Here is a 27312-nt window from a genome sequence, read left to right on the forward strand (position 1 = left end):
TTGTTGCTCCACCTATATTTGTTCTGGCTTTGAGTTGAGCCCCTGCTGTCCTTTTTTATCACCAAAGCACATCACAGCAAATGTAAGCGCACACAGAACCGCTTGCTTTCTAATTGCTGACAGTTCTGGGGATTTTTTTTTTTCCATTTCAAACCCTTTATCTAAATTTTGAAGGATAATTGCGATCACTTTCAATGCTGTTGAGAGGACATAGCACAGAACAAAGAATTGAGGGATGAATAACGTATATCTATCTACAGTGTATCTACAGAACAGCTACATTAAAGGAAAGTTTTGAAAGTGCATATAGTCCTTGCTTTGTTTGCTGCGTCCATTACTCACTGGGTTGATCATTAATTTCATGATGGTCTTATATAGAGCATCATCCATCACTCCATGACAGCATGTGACTCTTAACCTTTTCTGTCCTGTTGTGGAATAATCACCGTGCTCAAAATAATAAAAATCTTGTTTGTCAAGCAACTTCCTAGATTTTGTCAGCCAGTGACAGGAAAGCACAACTTTGAAGCCTGTCAGTCATGTATTTCAGCACAGGCGTGTGTGCGCGTTGCTGTCTGTTGTAGAGTTGTTTTTAAAGAAACATGCCACATCCAATATGGCGGCGACGTTAACGTATTGGCTGAAATCTGACGTTAAGGATACGTAGCTGTCGTAAAACCACCATCAAAGAAGAAACAGGCGGAAGTGGACGATGACAAACAAGTGCAGAATTGAAGTTGCAAATAGGAAACAAAACTACCTAACGACTTTAATAAGAAAGCGACAAAAACTATTTGGACCGGGGTAAAAAAAAGCAAACAAAAAAATGGCGATGGCGTCGTATGACGTGGAACTTAGTCGAGAACAGAGCGAGCCACAACAAGTGCACGCCGTTGTCAAGACTCCGATTGTGTTGTACATCCAAGGTATGTTCACTTGTTCACTTTTTAATTTCTAGATCTAAGGATTAGAAGATTTTTGTTGTCATAACCGTTGTTAAAACACTTAAGGGACCCCCACAAATGATACAGTGCTTGTAGTACTGCTTTTGTAGTAGATAGAAGTAGTAGCAGTAGTAGTGACATCAGTAGTATTTGTAGTCGTAATTATTGTAGTAGTTGTTGTGTTAGTAGTAGTTATTGTAGTAGTAGTTGATGTTTACTTAGTATGGCAGACATTATAGTATTTGTTGTTTTTTTGTATTAGAAGTGGAAGTAGTTCTATTTGTAGTCGTTTTAGTATCGTTATGGATGTATTGGTTCAGATTGTAATGGACATGTTGGTGAAGGAAACGGGTGATGAAGAAGTAATGGGTAAGTATGGCATCCAGGAAAGGAACTTGGAGGGACAGATGGTGGTAGACTTTGCAAAAAGGCTGGAAATGGATGTAGTGAACACTTAGGGTGACCTACAAGAGCGGCGGTAGAAGCACGCAGGTGGATTACATCTTGTGCAGACGATGTAATCTGAAGGAGTTTACCGACTGTAAGGTAGTGGTAGGGGAGAGTGTGGCTAGACAGCATAGGATGGTGGTGTGTAAAATGACTCTGGTGGTGGGGAGGAAGACTAGGAATACAAAGGCAAAGCAGAGAACCATGTGGTGGAAGCTGAGACAGTACGAGTGTTGTGCAGCTTTTCGGGAAGAGGTGAGACAGGCTAACGGTGGACAGGAGGAGCTTCCAGAAGACTGGACCACTACAGCCAAGGTGATCAGAGAGACAAACAGGAGAGTACTTGGTGTATCTTCTGGCAGGAAAGGAGAGAAGGAGACTTGGTGGTGGAACCTCACAGTAGAGGAAATCATACAAGTAAAAAGGTTAGCTAAGAAGAAGTGGGACACTGAGAGGACCGAAGAGAGGCGAAAGGAATACATTGAGATGCGACATAGGGCAAAGGTAGAGGTGGCAAAGGCCAAACAAGAGGCATATGATGACATGTATGCCAGCTTGGACACTAAAGACAGAAAAAGATCAATACAGGTTGGCCAGACAGAGGGATAGAGATGGGCAGATGTGCAGCAGGTTACGGTGATTAAGTATAGAGATGGAAATGTGTTGACTGGTGGCAGTAGTGTGCTAGATAGATGGAAAGAATACTTTGAGGAGTTGATGAATTAGGAAAATGAGAGCGAAGGAGGAGTAGAAGAGGCCAGTGTTGTGGACCAGGAAGTGGCAATGATTAGTAAGGGGGAAGTTAGAAAGGCATTAAAGAGGACGAAAAATGGAAAGGCAGTTGGTCCTGATGACATTCCTGTGGAGGTATGGAAGCATCTAGGAGAGGTGGCTGTGGAGTTTTTGACCAGCTTGTTCAATAGAATTCTAGTGCGTGAGAAGATGCCTGAGGAATGGAGGAAAAGTGTACTGGTGCCCATTTTTAAGAACAAAGGTGATGTGCAGAGCTGTGGCAACTATAGAGGAATAAAGTTGATGAGCCACACAATGAAGTTATGGGAAAGAGTAGTGGAGGCTAGACTCAGGACAGAAGTGAGTATTTGCGAGCAACAGTATGGTTTCATGCCTAGAAAGAGTACCACAGATGCATTATTTGCCTTGAGGATGTTGATGGAAAAGTACAGAGAAGGTCAGAAGGAGCTACATTGTGTCTTTGTAGATCTAGAGAAAGTCTATGACAGAGTACCCAGAGAGGAACCGTGGTACTGCATGTGGAAGTCTGGAGTGGCAGAGAAGTATGTTAGAATAATACAGGACATGTACGAGGGCAGCAGAACAGCGGTGAGGTGTGCTGTAGGTGTGACAGAGGAGTTTCAAGTGGAGGTGGAACTGCAGCAGGGATCAGCCCTGAGCTCCTTCCTGTTTGCGGTGGTGATGGATAGGCTGACAGATGAGGTTAGACTGGAAACCCCGTGATCCGTGATGTTTGCAGATGACATTGTGATCTGCAGCGAAAGCAGGAGCAGGTGGAGGAACAGTTAGAAAGATGGAGGCATGCACTGGAAAGCAGAGGAATGAAGATTAGCCGAAGTAAGACAGAATATATGTGCATGGATGAGAGGGGTGGTGGGGGAAGAGTGAGGCTACAGGGAGAAGAGATAGCAAGGGTGGAGGACTTTAAATACTTGGGGTCAACCGTCCAGAGCAATGGTGAGTGTGGTCAGGAAGTGAAGAAACGGGTCCAAGCAGGTTGGAACGGGTGGAGGAAGGTGTCAGGTGTGTTATGTGACAGAAGAGTCTCTGCTAGGATGAAGGGCAAAGTTTATAAAACAGTGGTGAGGCCAGCCATGATGTACGGATTAGAGACAGTGGCACTGAAGAGACAACAGGAAGCAGAGCTGGAGGTGGCGGAAATGAAGATGTTGAGGTTCGCTCTTGGAGTGACCAAGTTGGATAAAATTAGAAATGAGCTCATCAGAGGCACAGCCAAGGTTCGATGTTTTGGAGACAAAGTTAGAGAGAGCAGACTTCGATGGTTTGGACACGTCCAGAGGAGAAATAGTGAGTATATTGGTAGAAGGATGATGAGGATGGAGCTGCCTGGCAAGAGAGGTAGAGGAAGACCAAAGAGAAGGTTGATGGATGTTGTGAGGGAAGACATGATGGCAGTTGGTGTTCGAGAGGAGGATGCAGGAGATAGGCTTACATGGAAAAGGATGACACGCTGTGACAACCCCTAACGGGACAAGCCGAAAGGAAAAGAAGAAGCTAGTATAGTTATAGTTGTAATAGTAATAATTGTAGTTTAGTAATGTAGTAGTAGTTTTTTTCAACAAATTGCCACCGCAACACCATGTAAGGCTCTTTTTTGCCCCCACTCATACTTGTCAAAGTGCCAACTAAGAATAGTTTGTCCATCCCATAGCTCCAGACCCACTTTATTTTCCATCAACTGTGGCGCACTACCACCTGCAAAATATGCATACTTTGATGTAGTATAGTGTAAAGAATTGACTTGTGTGAGCGCAAGGTTTTTTGTGTTACTTGTTTCCTGCAGAAATCCAGTTGCTGATTGGGGGCAGCTCCAGTTTGGAGCATCCACAGCTCCCCCACTTTAAAGAGGAGGAGGAGGATCCACAGCACCTCTGTATTAATGAGGAGGATCCACAACCACCACGTTACATTAAAAAGGAAGAGGAGCATCCACAGCCCCTCCATGTCAAAGAGGAAGAGGAGGAGGAGGACTTCAGCACGTTTACACTGACTGGTGTATCTGCGAAGAGTGAAGAAGGAGAAGACCAAGACCCACCCGAGCAGTCACAACTTCATCATCACATTTCAAGTGGAGACCACTGTGGAGGGCCACCACCAGACAAGCTCATCGCTCCACTGTCACACAGTGACGACACAAATGCGAGCGATACAGACTGTGAAGGTGATGACAAACACTTGAAAAAAGAGACGATTAACAAGAAAACAACCCAAACACACAAGAGATGTCACGCACACGAAGAAGATCTGACCTGCTCAGTTTGCGGTAAAAGGTTTGTCAAAAACTCAGAGATGCTTAGACACATGACACACACGGGAGAGAAACCTTTTGGTGGCACAGTTTGCGCTAACAGATTTACTCAAAAGGAAGGTATGACCGCACACATGAGAATACACACAGGGGAAAAACCTTTCACTTGCTCAGTTTGCAATAAAAGCTTTTCTGGTAAGTCCGATATGAACAGACACATGAGAACACACACCGGAGAAAAGCCTTTTAGTTGCTCAGTTTACAGAGAAGGTTTCACTTATAGGCAGACTTTTAATGCACACTTGAGAACACACACGGGAGAAAACCCTTTCAAATGCTTAGTTTGTGGCGAAAGCTTTTCTTATGAGAACACTTTGAAAGTACACATGCAGAAACACACGGGAGAAAAACGCTATAGTTGCTCAGTGTGCATGCAAAGTTTTAGCTATGGGCATACTTTTAGTGCACACATGAGAACACATACAGGAGAGAAACCCTTCACATGCTCAGTCAGTTCTAAAAACCTTTCTTAAAAGAATTGTTTGAAGTCACACATGGAAAAAAAACACAGGAGAAAAACCCTTTAGTTGCTCAGTCTGTAGTAATATCTATGCTCAGAAGGCCTCTTTGCTTGCACACACAGCGACACACACGGGAGAAAAACCTTTGCTCCATTTGCGGCAAAAGATTCTCTTATAAGCACCGTTTCAATGTACACCTGCTGAAACATAATGGAGAATGTTTTCTTGTGCTGAAACATTTCAATCCTCAAAAAAGTCATTTCAAAGCTTGAATACAGGCGCCGAGCAATGCCGTTTTTCTTGGTACAGATCGTGTTGGACATGCAAGGTGTCTTCACGGGTTCAGGTTGGACTGTGGGGGAGATGCGGTATTGTTATTTCAAGACAAAAAAAGCTGAAGAACCTCTTTTACAAAGAGACATTTTGTAAAACGGAAATGGAAAAAAATACAGTGATTTGCGAATCCTTTTCAACCTACATTCACTTGAGTACACTACAAAGACAGTATATTTCATGTTCAAACAGATCTACATTTTTTGCAAATGTTCACTCATTTTGTATTGGATGCCTGCAACAGTTTCCAAAAACGCTGGGACAGGGGCATGTTTACCACTGTGTTACATCACCTTTTCTTTTAAAGGTCAGAGGACAAAGATGTTATGGGGTCAGTTAAAATTCATATTTGCATTGTTTATATGTTATGTAATACATGCACATCATTTCCAGAAAGTTGTCAACTATAGTTTAGCTAAAAATTAGGTTTTTATTTCGTGTATTGAGCACTCCCCAAACATACGCGAAGTTCGAGACGCCGGGGTGTGGTTACTCTATCCACCGCAAGGGCTACCGGAAGTGACGTTGCAATTGACAAACACAGCGCGCTACACTCTGTACGCAATGGCGAACAACGTGTTGAAATATGAGGAGGAGGAGGAGGATTATGACGTACAGTCGATAGAAACATCGAGTCGTGAATAAAATATAAAAAGCATTTCTCATGGGGTCAGACAGTTGAGGGGAAAAAAAGCACGTCTTTTTATACAGTCATGGCTAGAAATATTGGCACCCAAGAGTATGGCTGTACGTATTATATATTCATGTATGTTTCATTGACACGGCACAAGCTTTTACATAGTGTGCAGTATTCCAATATACTGCGTGCCCCTCGCTCGATTAGCTTTATAACACGCCGCACAGAAAGTCTTTTGTCGTGTCTGTCATATAGGCAAAAGTACAGACGACAGTACTAAAAAGTACTGCCCAGTGCATAATAACCATAATACAGTCGTAGGTATATAGGAGGAAATCCTCACCTCTTGTCTGCGCCGCTTCGCCACTGCACTGTGGCGGCTGCGAGATTTAGTTCTCTTGCTGGCGGTTGAGGTCCCGATGGCCATAGGAAAAATTGTTGGCACTGCAGCTGGTTTCAGCCTCTGCCAAACTACACTTGTGTATCCAATGCTTTCTACCTAGTCTTTCTCAAAACACGCCGGTGCAAAGTGATCAGCACAGAGTTTGGAAAGCTTGCTATGCACCCATAGCTGACCTACGTTTCTTCCCCTGTCGATTGACTTTCCCTGTCCACTGGTCACATATTCCTTTTTCACTTGGAAAGCCAAAGAAACTCTTGCCACTGCCTGAACCATTTATACAACCAAATGCCACCCAATAAACCATCGTGAAATCGCTAAGTCATACGACAACAAATATACAAGTACAAGAACAGGAACAACAACATAGAACAATAGCACACAACGCTGAATGAAGAGGCTGTTTGGCTCGTGTTACGTCACAGCGCCGGATAGAGCCGAAGACCGGAAGACGCATTCTGAATAATTTTTAACTGCTGTATATCTGCTACATAATCACTTCGAAATGGCAGATGTGGTTTGTAAAGGGGCTGAAGAGAATTTTTAACATCTTTGTCCTCTGACCCTTAATAACACTTAATAAGCATTTGGGAACTGAGGAGACGAATTGTTGAAGCCTTGTAGGTGGAATTCTTTCTCATACTGTGATGCTTCTGTTTTTTTTTGTTTTTTTTTTACATTTTACACAACATCCCAATGTCATTGTAATTGGGGTTTTTATATGTTTGGGTTAGACAACAAAGATATTCGTAATGATATCTGGAATACTGAACAGGTTAAACATTCACGATTGTTTTCCAAGCAGATCGGGTAGGGAAAATTACTTTTAACACCCCTCACAACACAGGATAATAGCTCAGGATAACCTTTCAGAGACTATCTGGCCTTCACAGACGTTTATTGGAGGTGTGGGGGGGGGGGGGGCATTATTATTATTGGTGCATGCATCCGTGCGTGTATGGGTGTGTGTGTGTGTCAGCCAGAAACCGACGACTGAGCAAATGAGCCCAACACTGAAGTTGTGTACAATTACTGACAATTGGGCTAAATTTGGGAAGATTCTCTCACATGTGATCAAAGTCAGCAAAGGTCCTACTGTCAGATGTCTCCAAAAGATTATCTTGTAGTTGGGGTGTAGTAAAGGTCCCATATTTTGGCTGTTTAGACCTTCATATAGACTGAGTTGGTATAAAACTGTCAAATTCATGTAAGAAAAACACCTTGGTTTTGTCATACGAGTGCCCCAAAAAAGGCCCCTCTGACAGCTACTTCTGTTTGACCCAGTTTTGTATCCATTTTGTCCATATTTGGCCAAAACCTCCCCCTTTCCTCTGATTGGCCTCCACGTAGAAGACCCACGTGAGAGCACATGTGTTTGTTATGTTGACAGAGCGGGAGTGGAAAGGGAAGGCAGAGATCTTCGCTAGTGACGTAAATAAGCTTGAGAAATTCGAATGACCTGATTTCAGGCCTCGCGGCAGAAAACCGTCTGAAACTCAGGAATGCGTGGAGGATTTTAATTCACGTTTACTAAGGCACCATAGATCCAGTATTGTAGGAATTGGCAAAACATTGCAATATAACATTACAAATATGAGAAAAAGTTGGTTTGGCAAAATATGGCCCCTTTAAGAGGGATTTTTCCACACCGATCTGCTCCAAAAACCATCATGACCAACAAAAATGAAAAACGTCTTCAGTATTTTTTTACGCTCACAAATTCTAATGTGTGTGGTCAACACAGATGCGATCAAGTCACACATGCAGATCTCAAGCAAGTCTCAATGCCTAGTCAAGTCCTAGGTCAGTCACCTTCAAGGACATTCGGAAATTCAGTCTGACGCTCTCACTGTGCCCTGAGATTGCGGTAGTCAGAGACAGAGCGTGCTCTATTTTCTATAAATTTACTAATGAACGTTTTGGCCATTGGCAGGGATACTTCAATGCGTCCACCACATTGAATGTGTCAGTTCTCATGTCTCATGTCTCAAGCCCCTACCTGCAGACCTCAACCTCCGCCCTCTGTCTGGAAATGTTGTGATTTATTGCGCACTTGGTCAGTAAAGCAAACAAACAAAAAACTGCAGGATGGGTTAAGGAAAACCCAGATTTGTTTATTGCTGAAGTTGAGTTGCCAGACATTGTGCAGATGGCAGAAGAGGTGCTCCAGGAGGCTGTGAAGCATACAGTATGTCAATCTTTTGTCTGAGGGAACGAGGATGACAAGAAAGAAGTCTTGGAGCCATTCAAGTTTGTCTTTCATGTTATGGAAGACGGGAGACTTTGGTGAAGAGATTGTCGACAAAAGAGGATCGTTGGCATACTGTAAATCCAGGATGAGTGGCCATTAGTCAGCCACTCATAAACTAAGTAATGCTTGTACAAATGTCTTTAAAATGCGCTTTTCTCACTTTTCAGATTGTGTTCTATTGCTTTTTAAAATAAAGCACATTTTTGCTACTTGGATCAGACAGTATTTAGGAAATTGAAAAATTTGCCTCCTCGTTTATAAATTTGGATTGCAAAGGGTAAAAAATACCAAGAAAAGCATTAAGAGACTCCGTACTGTTCTATGATGCACTTTTTTTTTTAAATTGCATCAAATTATGTTATTTTTAAGCTATTTTTATGTCTGATTTGGTTGCCGGGGGGGTATTAGAAATGCGTAGATGAGATAGATTGTGTGCTTATGAATGATTCTATGACCCATCTATGACATTTCAACAGTTTTAACATAGGCGTAGCATGTCCTACTGGATTTCATAGTCATACCATATCGTTCACCACAAATGAATCATAAACAGATTACATGAATTTACACCCGATAATTAATTAATTTCAGTGAATATTTCCACACGGACACTGCTGCAAGACTGCAAAAAGCCATCACACAAATGACAATCAAAATTTTGGTCAACAGAGGGAGTTGTGTGAAGAACCTTTTTTAAACACCTGGACTGGTTCTGTTTTGCCTGGTCAAAAAGAACATTTGAGATGTCAGTAACTACATTTGTCCTCGGCGAAATTGCATTGCAGATATCTGTAATTCTGAATATAAATTCTAACTATTCAAAACCTCATTACGAAATGAAAGACGTTGTTGATATCTACAATGTTGAATCCAGATGGTGAAACTTGTGTGAAATGTTAGGAAGGCGTGTCATCACATTTTGGTGGATCAATTGGATGGAAAAGGATTCATAAGGTTTAATTTGCTTTTTCTTGCATAGATATGACCATAGGTAGATGCGACACGCCCCTTTTGAACTGCATGCCTCGGCGACGCTATGCTAGTGGGGGGGGGGGGGGGGTAAGTGGTCGGCGCATTTCCTGTGTGGGGGCAGCAAGAAAACAGAAAGAAGAAGGATGCCAGCACATTGTGCTGCATACGCTTGCGCAAAATGCCGTACAAGTACGACACGGGATCATGGGATAGCATTTCACAAGTAAATATGTTGATAACACACGCTTTGGCGTTGACAAAGACGTAAACCTCATGAAAATAAGTTGAGAAATGGGCAAGTTACGACTTCATTTTATCAGTGTCCATGCATCGCCTTTAGCGGTAACGTCGACCTCCCCAACATGGCCGCTACGTAGGCACGTTGGTTCGTCGGGTCATGGTTTCATCGGCTCATCATACGTCACAGTACCACTGAAGAAGAAAAAGGCGGAAGTCAGTTAATGGGTCGACGTGAGACAAAGAGGGAGCTGGACTTTGTGTAAAAGCATCGACATTTGGATATTTTGACTGTTTGAAAGAATGATGGCGTCGTTCGAGGAACAACTTTGTCGAGCGAGAGAGGAGACCGAGCGACAACGCCGACAGCAGGACGACATTTTTTTGGCTCCGATCGTGTTGCACATGCAAGGTCTGTTCACGGATGCATATTATTCATTACCAGACAAGAAAATATATATTAGCGTTCGGGTTGGACACAATATGTGCATCGTAAATACTGAACAGGTCAAACATTCACAATTGTTTTCCAAGCAGATCTCCGAGTAAACATCACTCTAAACACACCCAGGATCCTCTCAGAAACAATCTGGCCTTAGCTGACAACTCGGGAAATGAAATCAACACCGTAAAGCACAGAAAGCAACAAGCAGGGGATGATTTGCGCTTCCGAAGCACCTCATTGCCCTCGAATGTACGTTTTTAAAGTCAGCTGTTTTTCTTCAAAACTGGACTATGTCCTCACCACATCATTGAACATGAGTGCTTGCCCTCAATGGTCCTTCAAGATTTCAATAACAGGCTTGAAATGGAAGGGGAAAAGTTCTCCATAACTGAACTCCAAAACAAACGGTTTTCAGGGCACGGTTGTTGTGTGTGATGTCTTGGTGATTTAAGTAAAATTTAAAAGGACAAAAAGGGCTCAGGTCAAAGCCAGGACAAATAGACTTGGCGCAACACTCAAAGAGGATAAAATACTTCATGAATATTTGAATAGGGTGATGCTTTTGCTTCAAGTGTTGTTGGAGTTAATGACGTTATGGCAGTTTTCCTACCATATACAAAAAGAAGATGGAAAGTTTACACAACAGCTCAGCAAATACAAAGGAAAAGCTGCAGGGCATCCTCTGTGTCCGGGTTGGAGAGGGTGTGCAGTGAGAAAAGCCTACAGACACAGCTCAGGAACTTTGAAGGTCAACACATGGTGTTGGAGGTGCTACGAGCCAGTAAAGAGACCTCAAGAGACCGCAAATCCTCAAGATGAAGCAGTTTGTGCAGAAGTCGATCCTGGCGCTGAGGCGGTGGGCCGTTGCCTCAAAGACACCAATGCACAGCAGGAGGACACGCTATATGCTGGAAAGATGGAGCTGCAATGGTTCCACAACACGATCCAGACGCTTAAGAAACCTTACAGAGACATTCCGCTTTTCAACCTTCCCTGCCACGGTGTCACCTGCTGGAGAGCTGCCAGGACGCTCAATGCAAGCGTAGCGGTGTACAAGAAAATAAAAGGCTAACTTAACAAGATACAAAGTAAAAGAAATACAGGAGAACTCACCAGCACAGATGATGGCACGGACAACATGACATGACAATAAAAAAAAAAAACAGCCAACTAAATATAAACAGACTGACGAAATCATGAGGCACGCCTGGATATGACAAGTGGCTGGAGGGAGCTGATTGGTTGACACAAGGAGCATGGCTAATGAGGTCAGACGGAGACCAAAACGTAACGACATGAACGAAGGACACAGGAAAACAAGACAGAACATGGAGCAAAACTAAGTCGAACAAGTTTAGGCACCTCACATTCGAGCAGAGTATAGCGTAGATAACTTGAGTAAGTAGTAGAAAGTGTGTGACATGATCGTGAGAAAAGATGATGCAGTTCATGGAGTGAAAGGGCGAACACCACGTAAAAAAGCCAGACGTTCAACTCGAGCCATGCGGTGAGTTACCATTGCTAACAAAGTGTTACACAGTTGTACATTTGTAAATAAATTATTCTTTTGCCATCAAAAGCAGTTTCTCAGTCTTGTTTTTGTTGTTTTATAGTTTGTGGTGTCACAAAATGTTAGCGTCAAAGTTACTGTTCTGCTTGGCATTAAAAAGTTGTGTTCCCCCCCCCCCCTTTTTGGTCAGGAACTGGTGTTTTGGGGTGTTGTTCTACTGCTGATTACTAAAGAATGAAAAAAGCTAGAAACAAACAATTTTTTCTGGTGACAGAAGAGTCTACTCTTACTATTGGTAGGTTCGGTGCTTATATTGTCACAGAACACAATATTCTGTGTCTTGAAAGAGGAGTCAAAATGCTTTAAAAGTGCTTTGAAAACGTCATGCAGTCATTGAACAAATTTTATATTTTATCTTTAATTCGAACATATACAGTAAAATCAACAACAAGTTGTTTTCAACTCCCAATGCTGGTCTCAAGTCTTTGGTTGTTGTCAAGTCAAGTCACAGGTGATCAAAACGGTGACACGAGTGGACTCAAGTCCAATTCACAATGACTCAAGTCCCAATCTTTGGTGGTATGACCGAGTTGGGGCAGGCCACGGGCTTCGTAATTGTAACTTTAAATTGACCGACAGCACATTAGGAAGTGACCTGAAGCTTGCGCTGTTACCGCATACACCGTGTAACGTTTTTAAAAGATTTGACTTGTGCTTTTTTTTGTCACTCATGTCCCGCAGACATCCATCAGCTAATTGGTCACCAAGAGGAACTTTCCCCTCAGCCACCGCAGGCAGGGAGCTCCGGTCTGGAGCAGAAGTGTCCGCAGCACTCCCACGTTAAAGAGGAAGAGGAGGAGGTGGATGTCAGCGAGTTGCCACTAAACATCGTGGTTGTGAAGAGTGAAGACGACGAAGACGAAGCACCTGTGTCGTCGCAGCTTTACAATCACAGTCCAAGTGGAAACCACAGTGGAGGACTACCAGCATACAATCGCTCAGCTCCACTGTCACACAGTAATGACACAGAAGAACCTTTGGGAAGCGGTGCAGACTGCGAAGGTGACGACAAACGCTTGAAATGCTCTGAAAAGGAGACGACCGACATGAGACGTCATACTCCTGAAGACCATTTTACCTGCTCCGTTTGTGGTAAAAGCTTTACTAAGGCTTATAGGAACAGACACATGAGAACACACACAAGAGAAAAAACGTTTCGTTGTTCAGTTTGCAGTGAAACATTTGCAGAAAAGGTCTCTTTGATTGTACACAAAGTAACACATACGGTAGAAAATCCTTTCACTTGCTCAATTTGCGGCAAAGTGTATTATATAAAAGACCATTTGAGTCGACACATGAGAACGCACACGGGTGAAAAACCTTTCACTTGCTCTATTTGCGGTGAAAAATTTGCTCACAAGATCTCTTTGGTTGCACACACAGCGACACACACGGGAGAAAAACCTTTCACATGCTCCGTTTGTGGCGAAAGCTTCTCCTATAAGCACTGTGTGACGAGACACATGAGAACACACACGGGGGAAAAGCCCTTCAGTTGCTCAGTTTGCGATGAAAGCTTTACCTACAAGGAGACTTTAAATTCACACATGCAGACGCACACGGGAGAAAAACTTTTCACATGCTCAGTTTGTGGTAAAAACTTTTGTTATAAGAATGGTTTGAAATCACACATGCTGACACATGCAGTAAAAAAACCTTTCACATGCTCACTTTGTGGTAAAAGCTTTGCTTATAAGAGTACGTTGAAATCACACGTAAGGAAACACAATGGAGAATAAATGTTTTCGGGGGCTAAAACATTGGTGGGGAGTATTTTTATGAACGAGTGGGTTGAGGAGGTGCCAGGCTGCTTTGACTGTATGGTTCTTCCACACGCCACTGACCGTTTGTTCAAAGAATAAATTGAAAAATTGTCAACATGACTTGTTTCTTTCATGTTGTTGACTTTAATTATCCAATCCACCTAAGAAGAGTGTCAAGAAGAAGAGTGTCTAAATTGTCCGTAGGTGTGAATGTGCGTGTGAGTGGTTGTTTGTTTGTATGTGCCCTGCGATTGGCTGGCAACCAGTTCAGGGTGTACCCCGCCTCCTGCCCGATGATAGCTGGGATAGGCTCCAGCACGCCCGCGACCCTAGTGAGGAGAAGCGGCTCAGAAAATGGATGGATGGATGGATTTTGTTTAGACCATAATTTGAAACACTGTCGCCGCCATTTTTAGCGTGCGCAAAGAATTCTGGGAATGATGACGTAAAATGGCTGTTGTAAAATTACGTTGCTGCTCTCTGGGGAGCTAAAGCTAGCCACTTGCGAAAAACTTATCGTCAGCGAGAATAGTTAAAAATGCCATACTGCGCCGCTTTAGGATGCCATTTCCAATCAGGACGGAATGCAAAAAAGGAGGTAAGCATTCGTAGCTTTCCCAAAAAGATCTAGTTGAGGAAACGGTGGGAGGATGTGGCCGGAAGAGCCGCCGAAAGATCCGCGTTTGATCGAAACCTTTGATCGCCTCCCCGTCTCACGGGAGAGCTCACCGGTGTGTCTGGGTGTAAACGACGGCTTAAATCCACTGCAGTGCCGACTATCTTTCCTCACAAGGAGCCTAAACGGCCGCGTGTGGCAAGCGGAAGACAGGGGGCGCTGACCGCGTTACCAGCAGCAACTGTTGTAAACAAACCATCGCCACCGGATACTGAGTTAGCAGTGAAAAATAGTAAAATATGGATGCGTATAACTTTACTCTCAGTTATTACTGAATACATTTATAACCTCGGGTAAAACGAACAAGTACCATGGGCAGAAATGAAATGGGAGCTCTTCACAACAGATACTCGCTTTCTAAGTCGGCATTGGCAAGCAGTAGCTACAAATACACCACTAAAAATGACCAACTCGAGTTTCTTCACACCTGTCATCTTCACCCCCATTTCCTGTTTCTCCTCATTTTCCTGATCACACTCTGGCTCGAACTGAAATGGCTGGACAGCGTTCATCGCTGCATCTGTGGCTACTGCTAAAAATATTCCGGGCGTCGGGCACATCCCCCATTTGACGTCACTACCCAGAATGCACTGGGACGAAAAAACGCTGGCGGCCTATGTTGAATTACGTTTTGTAATATATAAATCTGGAAGTGATTATCGAAAGTTGTATCTTATGGTTATGTTACGCAAGCTGAAAGAGATCATATATACCGAACGTAATTGAAAACGGAGTTCCCTTTAACAAAATCTAAGAAGAAGAAACATAGCAACAACCAGCAAACACACTAAAAGAGGGAATGATGGTGGTTTTGGGGCAAATTTTTATTTTATTATTCGATTTGGCGGCACGGTAGATGAATGGTTAGTACAGTTGCCTCACGGTTCTGAGCACCGGCGTTCAAATCCGGCCTCGCCTGCGTGGGTTTTCTCCGGGTACTCCGGTTTCCTCCCACATTCCAAAAACATGCAGGGTAGGTTGATTGAAGACTCTAAATTGTCCGTAGGTGTGAATGTGAGTGTGAATGGTTGTTTGTTTCTATGTGTCCTGCGATTTGCTGGCAACCAGTTTAGGGTGTTCCCCGCCTCTAGCCCAAAGATAGCTGGGATAGGCTCCAGCACGCCCGTGACCCTAGTGGGGATAAGCAGTACAGAAAATGGGTGGATGGATTATTCTATTATCCGAGTAACTTCGTGTTTTGGGTAGGACATATTTGTTTTTATTTACGCCGCTTCCTTGTTCCTTAGGTCGATTTTTGATTGGCTACATTCCGTTTCGCATCGCAATTCCCGGAGTCATGGCTTGGGAGTCGTCAGCTTTTCCCCTACACACATGAAGATTTTTGACCTTAAATATTGAAAACCTTTAATATTTAGGATTGTCACCCTGACCCACTTCAGATCCTGTCATCAGGACAAATTCACTCTTAAAACACCTCAAACCACTGGATAATCTTTTAAAATAATCTCGTAACACTGCAGATGATCTGGCGTTTGTTTTACTGGGTCGGGAAGTGGTAAAATTGGGACAAAAACATTCTGATTATCTTGGTGTGTATGGGTGTGAGTGTGTGTGTACTTAAGTCTTTGTAAGTGTGAAGACATTTTAAGCACATGAATGATAAGAATGAAAAATAGAATAGCAAAGTAAAAGTTTTCAGTGTAATAGTACAGGGGAATATACTTGTAAAGTCATGGTTGAATTTGCTTTTAGTGGATATTGTTTGATTAACAATAGAACTACTGTTAATTATACATGCGGTATGCTTATGACCTCATTGGTTGTAGCACATTGTGCCAACATTGTGTTCAAAGACTGTGAGGAGTCTGGCTTTTGAAAATTTTGTTTTGGTTGCACAAAAATGTCAGCTGTGCTTTGTTTCTATTAGGAAAACAGTTTTGCTTAAAGCTACCTAGCCTCATCAAGATGTGACTTTAACTTTTTGAATTTTTTTTCTAGAACACTACATCAGATATTTCAGCTTATGAGGAACTCATAGTACCCCACACTTCTACAGGTCAGACTGAAGAAGAACATATGGTATGTATAGTATATCGTTGAGAAATGCATCTGAAGCATTTATCAAAAATTTCATTCAATATCTGAGTGATATCGTGTTCGACTGGTTGTACTGTGTTTGGTTGTGCAATTTCATTATAAGGTAATGGGGAAATGTTTTTTTCACTTGTACAGCACTTTTTTATCTTCAACGTACTAAAACTGCTTTAACACTGTCTCCTCATTCACCTACTGATGACACAACATCAGAAGCAACTGGGGGTTCATTATCTTGGTCAAGAATACCTGGACATGCTCACAGGGACAGAGGATAAAACCCAAACCCTTTGGGTTAAGAGACGGCCACTCTACCACCTGAGCCATGCTGCCTACAGGTAGCATTCTGCTTCTACTGGACATTCTTTGGATTTTTCTCCCACGATGTTTCTGGCACCAGTTGCTAATTTGGATGCACACTCTTTTTTTCTTAATGCCTTGCCGAGGTATCGGATTGGGACTCTGGATCGGCAGATACTTAAAATCAAATACTCAGACTCGGGTGCAAAAAAAAAAAATGTGACCAGGACATTGGGGTCTTCTCAAATCCGCCATCCTTGACTCATGTAAAAAAAGGCCTAATTGGTGGAGTGCACTAGCAATGGTTGACCTTCTGGATGGTTCTGGATGGTTCGCCTATCTCCGCAAAGGAACACTGGAGCTCCGCCATAGTGACCATCGGGTTCTTGTTCACCTCTCTGACCAAGGCCCTTCTTCCCCGGTTACTCAACTTGGTCGGACGGCCAGCTCTAGGAAGGGTCCTGGTGGTTAAAAACTTCTTCCATTTCCGAATGATCGAGACCACCGTCCTTTTCGGGACCTTCAATGCTGCTGAAATTCTTTTCTATCCTTCCTCAGAGTTGTACCTTGACACAATCTGGTCTCGGAGGTCTGCAGCCAATTCCTTAGAATTCATTGCTTGGTTTCTGCTCTGATAGGCACTGCCAACTATGAAATATTATATAGACAGGTGTGTGCCATTCCAAATGAACTTCAATACACTGAATTTACCACAGGTGGACTCCGTTCAAGTTGTAGAAGCATCTCAAGGATGATCAGTGGAAATCAGATGCACCAGAGCTTCAGTTTGAGTGTCATAGCAAAGGGTGTGAATACTTATGTACCTATTGTGTTTGAATGTTTAAATTTTTTATAAATTTACAGAAATGTCTGAAAGTGTTTTTACTTTGTCAATATGGTATATTTTATGTAATTTTTTTCAAAGAAAACTATACTCAAATCACCTTTAGAATACAACGCAAGTCTGTAACATAGCAAAATGTAGAAAACGTGAAGGGGTGTGAATCCTTTCGGGTGGCACTGTATTCAGAGCGTTTCACTATTTCCACATTTTGTTATGTTTCAACCTCATCCCAAAATGGAATGAAGGCATTTTTTCCTCAGAATTCTACACATAACACCCCATAGTGCCAACTTGAAAAATGTTTGGGGAAATAGTTGCAAATTTATTCAAAATGTAAAAAACGTAAGAAATCACTCATACATAATTATTCACAGCCTTTGCTCAATATGTTGTTGGTGCACTTTTGGCAGTAATTACCGCCTCAGGTCTTTTTTAATATGACACCACAAGCTTGGCACACCTATCTTTGGGCAGTTTCGCCCATTCCTCTTTGCAGCACCTCCGTCAGGTTGGATGGGGAGTGTCGGTGCACTGGCCATTTTCAGATCACTCCAGAGATGTTCGATCAGATTAAAGTCTGGGCTCTGGCTGAGCCACTCAAGGACATTAACAGAGTTGTTCTGAAGTTAGTCCGTTGTCTTGGCTGTGTGCTTAGTTAGGGTCATTGTCCTGTTGGAAGGTAAAGCTTCGCCCCAGTCTGAGGTCCTGAGCACTCTGGAGCAGGTTTTTATCCAAGATGTCTCTATACATTGCATCTTTCCCTCAATCCTGAGTCGTCTACCAATTCCTATCGCTGAAAAACATCCCCACAAAAAAACAACAACAAAAAAAAACATCGCTACAGCATGATGCTGCCAACACCATGCTTCACTGTAGGGATGGTATTGGTCAGGTGATGAGCGGTGCCTGGTTTCCTCCAAACATGACGCCTGGCATTCACACCAAAAAGTTTGTTTGTCTCATCAGACCAGAGAATTTTCTTTCTCATGGCCTGAGAGTCCTTCAAGGTGCCTTTTGGAAAATTCCAGGTGGGCTGCCATTTTCCTTTTACTAAGGAGTAGCTTCTGTCTGGCCACTCTACCATACAGGCCTGATTGGTGGAGTGCTGCAGAGATGGTCGTCCTTCTGGAAGGTTGTCTTCTCTCCACAGCAGACCGCTGGGGCTCTGACAGAGTGACTGTCGGTTTCTTGGTCACGTCCCTAAGGCCCTTCTCCCCCCCCCCCCGATTATTCAGTTTAGTTGGGCGGCTAGCTCTAGTAACAGTCCTGGTGGTTGGGAACTTCTTCCATTTACGGATGATGGCGGCCACTGTTTTCATTGGAATCTTTGAAGCAGCAGAAAATGTTCTGTACCCTTCCCCAGATTTGTGCCTTGAGACAATCCTGTTTTGGAGGTCTACAGACAATTCCTTTGAATTGATGCTTGGTTTGTGCTCTGACATGCACTTTCACCTGTGGGACCTTATATAGACAGGTGTGTAATCCCCCGAACCCCCAACTGAATTTACCACAGGTGGACTCAAATTAAGCTGTAGGAAACTCTCAAGGATGATCAGTGGAAACATGATGCAACTGAGCTAAATTTTGAGCTTCGTGGCAAAGGCTGCGCATGTCGCGAAACCACCAATTTTTGTTGGGACTGCATGCATTAGTGTTTTTTGGCTTAAACAGCAAATTCTCAGGCATCATAAAGCTCTGAAACAGTTACCTGTTGTCTGTTTTGATACATTTTTATTCCTTTTACATTTTAGGAAACAGATAAACTTCTGGGACATGTGAAAAAAGAGGCCACCATTTTGTCAACCAATGTGCTGCTCAAGATAGAAAATACTCAGGTAAGACAAAATGTTAATGTAAACTAAAATTCATACTATTACACTGGGTAACAATGTCTGTTGAATTAGGTCTGACAGCTGTTGTTAACTAATTTTTGGGTGCGGAATCCAACACTGATCTCAGTTTTTCTCTATCACGTTAAGTTTTTTTAACAAAATGAGAACAAAGTGGAACAAAGGAAATATACAGTGGGTAGGGAAAGTATTCAGACCCCCTTAAATTTTCACTCTTTGTTATATTGCAGCCCTTTGCTAAATCATTTAAATAAATTTTGTCCTCATTAATGTACACACAGCACCCCATATTTACAGAAAAAAACAGAATTGTTGAAATTTGCGCAGATTTATTAAAAAGAAAACCTGAAATATCACACAGGCGTAAGTATTCAGACCCTTGTACAGTTAGGGTTTGTGTTGACTGGTACTATATTATGGCTCCTCTGTCCTCCACTCGTTACCTGTACTAATGGCACCTGTTTGAACTCATCAATATAAAAGACACCTGTCCCCAACCTCAAACAGTCACACTCCAAACTCCACTATGGCCAAGACCAACGAGCTGTGTGATGATCAACGAGCGGTGTGAAAAAATCAAGTGTGGGAGCAATTATGAGAAAATGGAAGACATACAGGACCACTGATAATCTCCCTCAATCGAGGTTCCGTGCAAAATCTCACCCCGTGAGGTCAAAATGACCACAAGAACGGTGAGCAAAAATCCCAGAACTACACGGGGGGACCTAGTGAATGACCTGCAGAGAGGTGGGACCAAGGTAACAAAGGCTACCATCAGTAACACACTTCACCGCCAGGAACTCAAATCCTGCAGTGCCAGACGTGTCCCCCTGCTTAAGCCAGTACATGTCCAGGCCCGTCTGAAGTTTGCTAGAGAGCATTTGGATGATCCAGAAGAGGATTGGGAGAATGTCATATGGTCAGATGAAACCAAAACAGAACTTTTTGGTAAAAACTCAACTTGTCGTGTTTGGAGGAGAAAGAATGCTGAGTTCCATCCAAAGAACACCATACCTACTGTGAAGCATGGGGGTGGAAACATCATGCTTTGGGTCTGTTTTTCTGCAAACGGACCAGGACGACTGAGCCGTGTAAAGGAAAGAATGAATGGGGCCATGTATCGTGAGATTTTGAGTGAAAACATCCTTCCATCAGCAAGGGCATTGAAGATGAAACGTGGCTGGGTCTTTCAGCATGACAGTGATCCCAAACACACCGCCCGGGCAACGAAGGAGTGGCTTCGAAAGAAGCATTTCAAGGTCCTGGAGTGGCCTAGCCAGTCTCCAGATCTCAACCCCTTAGAAAATATTTGGCGGGAATTGAAAGTGTTGCCCAACAACAGCCCCAAAATATCACTGCTCTCAAGCAGCAACAGTGTGTGAAAACCTTGTGAAGACTTACAGAAAACGTTTGACCTCTGTCATTGCCAACAAAGGGTATATAAACTATTGAGATGAACTTTTGTTATTGACCAAATACAGTACTTATTTTCCACCGCAATTTGTTAATAAATGCTTTAAAAATCAGACAATGTGATTTTCTGGATTATTTTTTTCTCATTTTGTCTCTCATAGGTGAGGTATACCTATGATGAAAATTATAGGCCTCTTTCATCTTTTTAAGCGGGAGAACTTCCACAATTGGTGGCTGACTAAATACTTTTTTGCCCCATTGTGTGTATGTATGTATGTGTGTGTTTTTTTGTTTTTTGTTTTTTACTACGTGTGTATCTTACAGCTGCCCTGGGGCAATCTGACAAAAACATTGGCCGCCATTCTGCACCTACAACTCCTCCAAACTTCACCACCAAACATCCAATCACACTCATTCATGTGGGTTACATGTCTTGCCCAAGGACACAACGACGACATGCACTGGGGCGGGGATCCCAACCGGTGACCCTCTGGTAGGGCGTGTTCTTATCCTCTGCGTCACGCTGCCTACAGCAGCTAGCCACTTACGAGATAATTGGTTGTAGGACATTGTGCCAAAATGACGTTCAAAGACTGAGGAGCCTGGCTTTCCAAAATTGACTTTTGGGAGAACAAAAATGTCAGATGTCCTTTGTTTCTTTCAGGAAATCAGTTTTCTGCAAAGCTACCTAGCTAGCCTGATCAAGAAATGACTTTGTTAACTCTCTATTTTTCTAGAACACACCCTCAGATATTTCAGCTAGTGAGGTACTTGTAGTACCAAACGCATCTACAGTGCAGACTGCAGGAAAACATATGGTATGTGTGGCTATCGTTGCAAAATACTTCCAAAGCAAATCTCTAATTTTGCATATGTCGGAATGATATAGTGTTTGACTGGTTGTATTGTGTTTTGTCGTGCACCATATTGCTGGTACCTGCCATATATTTATGAACATTTTATCCTGGCTGGCATTATTGTGGGAAGATGACCGGAACTGTCCCAAGTTTCCAGGAGAAACTTCCTTCTTAAAGCCAAAGTACGAATCCATACCTCATACAGTCTATAGATGAGAATTTGTTTTTTTATATATGGATATTACAAAAACATTGGCAAACCAGATTAATTGCTTTGTATTTTAGCACGATTGCTAGATATATAGTAAATAAATAGTCGCTCTCTGTTGCACACCTGAAATGAGATTTTTACTGCTTTAATCAGAGTCAGCAACTTAATTAGGCTATTAACGCAAAATAGGATGCAAAGAAGAGACAATTTTTTTTTCCATGCAAACATAGTTATTGTTACTGATAAGTTTACTGTCATGATGATGTATTTGTTCCGCAGGTTTACAAGATTGAACAAACGTAGAGCAAGTGTCAGAAAATATTTCTTGCCCTGATTGAATGTTCTCTTTTTATTATTTTCTTGCAGGTCTCAACATCAGCGCAAACAGACTCTCCACCGGACAAGCCAATATTTTGCCTTGATTGTCTCAAACCTGTTGTTGCCGTTAGAATGATTGAAAAATTGCACAATTATGCCAAGCCAGCTCCAGTAAGAGGCCGACGTCGCAAGCAACAACAAGTTGCTGACTCACAGATAATTTCTACTCCTGTGAAAGCAGGTACCCCTTCACTTAGTTTATATTCGGCATATGTGAAGATCACCTGTGACATGGAAGTGTCAGACTTTAAAACAATTCCGTCTAGGTGTTTGGATTGTTGGGAGAGCTAATTATGTCATGAAACTCCTGTCGCATGGCGTTAGCATTAGGCCCGGAGTGATGTCAGCAATAGGGGCTTTTCCACCAACCAGCCCAGGAACTTTGAGTTCCTGATAGCAAAAGATTCCTGTGGCCCATGTGGTTTGCATTTCCATCGCACTATTAGTTCAGGGTAGTTTAAGCAAATGAGGCTGATGTTGCTCATTACTGACACCAACTGAATCTAAAAAATAATTGCTGGTAAATCAAGCTTTCAAGTCAATGTATTATTTTATATCTTAATCTTAGTTTCAAATATGTTTGATCCGGCATGCCCACAACCCTAGTGAGGATAAGCGGTATGGAAATTTAATGGATGAATACCTTTAAAACCTAACCCTTTATTTATCCAGGTAAAGAAATTTAGAACTGATTTTCATTTGCAACACCAACCAGGCTGTTTTTAATATATATATATATATATATTATTATTTTCACCCCTCCCCTTATGTGTTTTGGCCCAACCGTGCTCACTGGAGCATTTAGAAGATTAGATATCTGCCTGTAACCAATGCCATTGTTGTGTTTTGCAATAATTAGTTTGCAATGGCCTTGAGACAGCTCTTTGCTTTTACCCATCATGAGATGTGTCTTTACTCATACCTTGGCAATGAGCCTTTTTTTGTAGGCCATCAATGAGGACTGAACCAGCAGATATTCATTTGCACTGACAAGGGGCTGGATTTGAATATTGAGAGATTTTAGGTGTTGTCTTGGCATTCTGGTGGCACGGTGGCCGACTGGTTAGAGCGTCAGCCTCACAGTTCTGAGGACCCGGGTTCAATCCCCGGCCCCGCCTGTATGGAGTTTGCATGTTCTCCCCGTGCCTGCATGGGTTTTCTCTGAGCACTCCGGTTTCCTCCCACATCCCAAAAACATGCATTAATTGGATACTCTAAATTGCCCGTAGATGTGGATGTGAGTGTGAATGGTTGTTTTTTGTATGTGCCCTGCGATTGGCTGGCAACCAGTTCAGGGTGTACCCCGCCTCCTGCCCGATGACAGCTGGGATAGGCTCCAGCACGCCCGCGACCCTAGTGAGGAGAAGCGGCTCAGAAAATGGATGGATGGATGTCTTGGCATTCCATGCCTTTTTGCACCTCCCTTCATGTGTTCAATACTTTTTCCCTGTGTCATTTCACATTTTTACACACAGCTTATTTTCTGATCTTATTTGTTCGACTTTCTTTATATGTATGGATTACTTGGGTTGTTCCCAACATCTGGTGACATTTTGAGGTCAATAGCACCTTTGGAAGTACAGTGGGTACAGAAAGAAAATGCTCAGATGGTGGGAACTTTGCCATCTTGCAGAACTTTGACACGGCGTAGTCCCTCCATCCATATTCTGTACCACTTATCCTCACTAGGGTCGCGGGCGTGCTGGAGCCTATCCCAGCTATCTTTGGGCAAGAGGCGAGGTACACCCTGAACTAGTCGCCAGCCAATCGCAGGGCACAAATAGACAAACAACCATTCCTACTAACATTCACACCTACGGGCAATTTAGGTCTTCAATTAACCTACCATCAGAGGTGGGTAGTAATGTGCTACATTTACTCCATTACATTTACTCAAGTAATATTTTTGATAAACTGTACTTGTCAGAGTACTTTAATTGCACTGTACTTTTTACTTTTACTCGGGATTTTTGTGAGGAAGGATTGATACTTTTACGCCGTTACAATGATCCACATGCCGTTCGTTACTTTTATGTATCCATTCATGCATGTGCGCATCTCCTTTTAGACTCCATCTTCGACTTGCGCATAGGGCGCCCGTTGCGCCAATCACTAATGTCATTTGACTCCAATTCACCAATCAGACGACACAAGGCAGTCACATGACCGCGCACGTAGCCTTCGCGAACCCATTAAAATAACTCATTTTTGGGGGGGAAACAGCCGCACTAGTGTGTTTACGGGCCAAAAAACAGCTTTGTCAAGCAGCTCTTAAATTGCGACTGCCCAAACTTGGATATTTCAGCCCACTTCTAACTTTAGAAAACACCTTGCAGTAAGTTGCAGGAGTTTTTGCTGTTGTTTTGGCAGCGGATGTGGCAAAATTAGCACACACACATACACACACACACAATCACTAAGTCTGTTCAGCAAACAAGCTTCTTCGTGAAGTCATTTAAGTGAATCAAGCAAATAATGTTTCTGTAGGGCCCACTGCCTGTGTTGTTGATTTTTAGGCAATTAAAAATTTTAATTTGTGGCAGGTGTGTGTCGACTCCCATATATTATTTTTTTAATTTTATTTTCATGCTCTGATTTAAAAAAGAAAAAGAAAAGATAAAACAGAAGTTACTCACAAATTACTCTTTACTTCAGTAGTTTTTTTCATTGAGTACTTTTTACTCTTACACAAGTAAATACTTGGATGACTACTTTTTACTTTTACTTGTGTCATGTTATTCTAAAGTAACAGTACTCTTACTTGAGTACAATATTTGGCTACTCTACCCACCTCTGCCTACCATGCATGTTTTTGGGGATGTGGGAGGAAACTGGAGGACCCGGTCGGATCCTCAGAACTGTGAGCAAGACGTGCTAACCATTCGGTCACCGCTCCGCAGTGCCGTTTGTATTTTCAGAAGAAAAAAAAACATTTTCAGGAGTTGAAATGCATTAATACCATTTCAATTGGGAAACTTAATGTCATATATGAGTAATTTCAGTTATTTGTTAATGGAGCAAGTTAAACTTTTTAGTCAAGGTACCACTGTAGAAACAACGATGCACAACATCAAAGTCATGGCTTGGGATTAGACTTTATCAAATGTGTTATTTATGTTTATCTTCTTGTGTCCTGCAGACGTCAGTGAAAAATATCTTCGTCCTTGGCAGCGGGAGACAGAGTCACCCCATGTTAAACCGGTGGAAGAAGAGCCCCCTCTCATTAAAGAGGAAGAGGAGGAGCCCTGTCAAATAAAAAAGGAGGTAGATCACCCTCACATTAAAGAGCAGAAATTAAAGAGGAAGGGGAGGATGATATCACCAGGTTAACATTAGTCTTTGTCCCCTTGAAGATTGAAGATGAAGACAAGGGTCAAAGTGAGGAAAACAGGGGAGCAGAGCCTCCGAGGAGCAGCTCAAGTCAACACATGACAACAGAAGGTGATGGAGACTACTGTGGAGGTTCACAGGCAGATAGTGACAACACGTCGTCATACTCACCGAACACTGATGATGAGGAGGAGGAGGATTATGATGATGATGATTATGATTATGAAGAAGATGATGATGATGATGATAATGATGATGGCGATGAGGATGATGAACACTCTGAAGATGATATGCCACGTGACAGCAAAGTATGGAAATGTTCTCGGTGTGGGAAAAAATTTCATTTAAAGCACAGTTTGAACAGTCACATGAGAAGACACACTGGAGAGAAACCTTTTGTCTGCTCCGTTTGTGGCAAAAGCTTCTTTGACAAGTCAAATTTAACAAGTCACACAAGAACACACACTGGAGAAAAACCTTTTGTCTGTTCATTGTGTGGCAAAAGCTTCTCTGCAAAGGCAAGTTTAACAAGTCACACAAGAACACACACTGGAGAGAAGCCTTTTGTCTGCTCAGTTTGTGGCGAACGCTTCTCTGAAAAGGAACGTTTAACAAAACACACAAGAACACACACCGGAGAGAAACCTTTTGCCTGCTCACTTTGTGGTCAAAGATTCTCTCGTAAGGCACATATACAAAGACACAAAAGAACACACAGTGGAGAAAAACCTTTTGCTTGTCATGTTTGTGGCAAAAGATTCAGTCAGAAGGGAAACTTAAAAATACACACAAGAACACACACTGGAGAGAAACCTTTTACCTGCCCAGTTTGTGGTGAAAGCTTCTCTGTAAAGTCAAGTTTAACATCTCACACAAGAACGCACACTAAAGAGAAACCTTTTGTCTGCTCCGTTTGTGGTCAAATATTCTCCCAAAAACGACAATTAGGAAAGCACAAAAACACACACATTGGGAAAACCATTCAGTCTCAGCGTGTGTGCTAAAAGTGTAATGGTTTTGTTCGGAGACACAAGTGTGGTGGTGAGAATAGCGATGGTTGCGGCTTTGAAAAAAAAAAAAAAAACTCAAGAAACTGACTCTGGGAATTTGCAAATGATTTTGGATAAAATATGACATTTACGACAATGATGTAAAAGAAGCTAACCCAATGATTTTATTGGTGACAGAAGAACCATTGTGTTGTGTACTTAACCTTTGTTATTTCAAACATGCAAATCAAATAAGATTCAAATTTTAATAGTAGTGAGAAGAAGCTGTGCTTATCAAATCCCACCCCGTTTTCCACAATTTTAAATAAAATCACTTGTTCCAATCCCTCAACTGACTTTCATTGCACTGTGAAAAATTGGAAAGAACAAAAATAATTTAATTATAACAAGAACAAAAAAAAAGCACGTACTCCCGGTATCTCTCAAGAGTCATGTTTTTATAGAGGGTTCCGGCGCAAGTATCAGGGTCCGAAATTAGCACATGCCAGTCGCCAAATGCGACTAAATTATCCGTTTGGCGAGTGAATCTTAGAGCGGTTTGTACCCACGTACACAAATATACACGAGCAATTCATACTGTGGCGGCGTGTGTCCTGCAGTCAGTAATATTGGAGCAGGGCGTGTCCTGCTAGGAAAGTGCGTGGGATTCCTATAACGCTGATCTCCGTTATCAGCTGTGTGCGTATTTCCTGGATCTGACATGACGTAGGGTGCGTGACAACAGCCAATCGGAGCCGTCCTATCGTGCTCCACTTCCGTTTGCAAGTAACGGGAGTAAACAAACCGCGCCTCCTCGGCGTGTTGCGAGATCGAGACGCCGACTTGACTGGAGGACCCGGAGAAAAC

The 27312-nt window shown here is 42.6% G+C and overlaps 2 protein-coding genes across 13 annotated transcripts; both read left to right on the top strand.

The window, feature by feature from the left end:
- Nucleotides 1–702: 702 nt before the first annotated feature.
- Nucleotides 703–13657, top strand: LOC133474786 (gastrula zinc finger protein XlCGF8.2DB-like). Of its 5 annotated transcripts, XM_061766798.1 has the most exons (4): nt 10060–10176; nt 10302–11716; nt 11910–12014; nt 12461–13657. In XM_061766798.1, the coding sequence occupies exons 3-4, from the start codon at nt 11954–11956 to the stop codon at nt 13516–13518; spliced, it is 1119 nt and encodes a 372-aa protein (XP_061622782.1). In that variant the 5' UTR covers nt 10060–10176; nt 10302–11716; nt 11910–11953; the 3' UTR covers nt 13519–13657. The 5 variants fall into 5 exon arrangements, 4 of the variants coding, with proteins under 4 accessions (XP_061622783.1, XP_061622784.1, XP_061622781.1 ...); XM_061766799.1 differs by lacking the exons at nt 10060–10176; nt 10302–11716; nt 11910–12014 and adding exons at nt 703–926; nt 3949–4435 and having other exon boundaries at nt 12461–12711; XM_061766800.1 differs by lacking the exons at nt 10060–10176; nt 10302–11716; nt 11910–12014; nt 12461–13657 and adding exons at nt 703–926; nt 3949–4435; nt 8238–9456.
- Nucleotides 13658–13715: 58 nt separating this feature from the next.
- On the top strand, nt 13716–27142 carry LOC133474778 (zinc finger protein 501-like). 8 transcript variants are annotated; one of them, XM_061766782.1, is made up of 8 exons: nt 16186–16258; nt 16487–16611; nt 19169–19252; nt 21005–21173; nt 21418–21498; nt 22115–22307; nt 25266–25390; nt 25480–27139. In XM_061766782.1, exons 5-8 carry the CDS (start codon nt 21496–21498, stop codon nt 26458–26460), a joined length of 1302 nt encoding a protein of 433 aa, XP_061622766.1. In that variant the 5' UTR covers nt 16186–16258; nt 16487–16611; nt 19169–19252; nt 21005–21173; nt 21418–21495; the 3' UTR covers nt 26461–27139. The 8 variants fall into 8 exon arrangements, with proteins under 8 accessions (XP_061622761.1, XP_061622764.1, XP_061622769.1 ...); XM_061766777.1 differs by lacking the exons at nt 16487–16611; nt 21005–21173 and adding an exon at nt 13716–14140 and having other exon boundaries at nt 16178–16258; nt 25480–27141; XM_061766778.1 differs by lacking the exons at nt 16487–16611; nt 21005–21173 and adding an exon at nt 14946–15081 and having other exon boundaries at nt 16178–16258; nt 25480–27142.
- The last annotated feature ends 170 nt before the right edge of the window (nt 27143–27312 follow it).

The sequence above is a fragment of the Phyllopteryx taeniolatus genome, chromosome 3, assembly GCF_024500385.1.
Source record: "Phyllopteryx taeniolatus isolate TA_2022b chromosome 3, UOR_Ptae_1.2, whole genome shotgun sequence".
NCBI classification, from domain to species: Eukaryota; Metazoa; Chordata; class Actinopteri; order Syngnathiformes; family Syngnathidae; genus Phyllopteryx; species Phyllopteryx taeniolatus.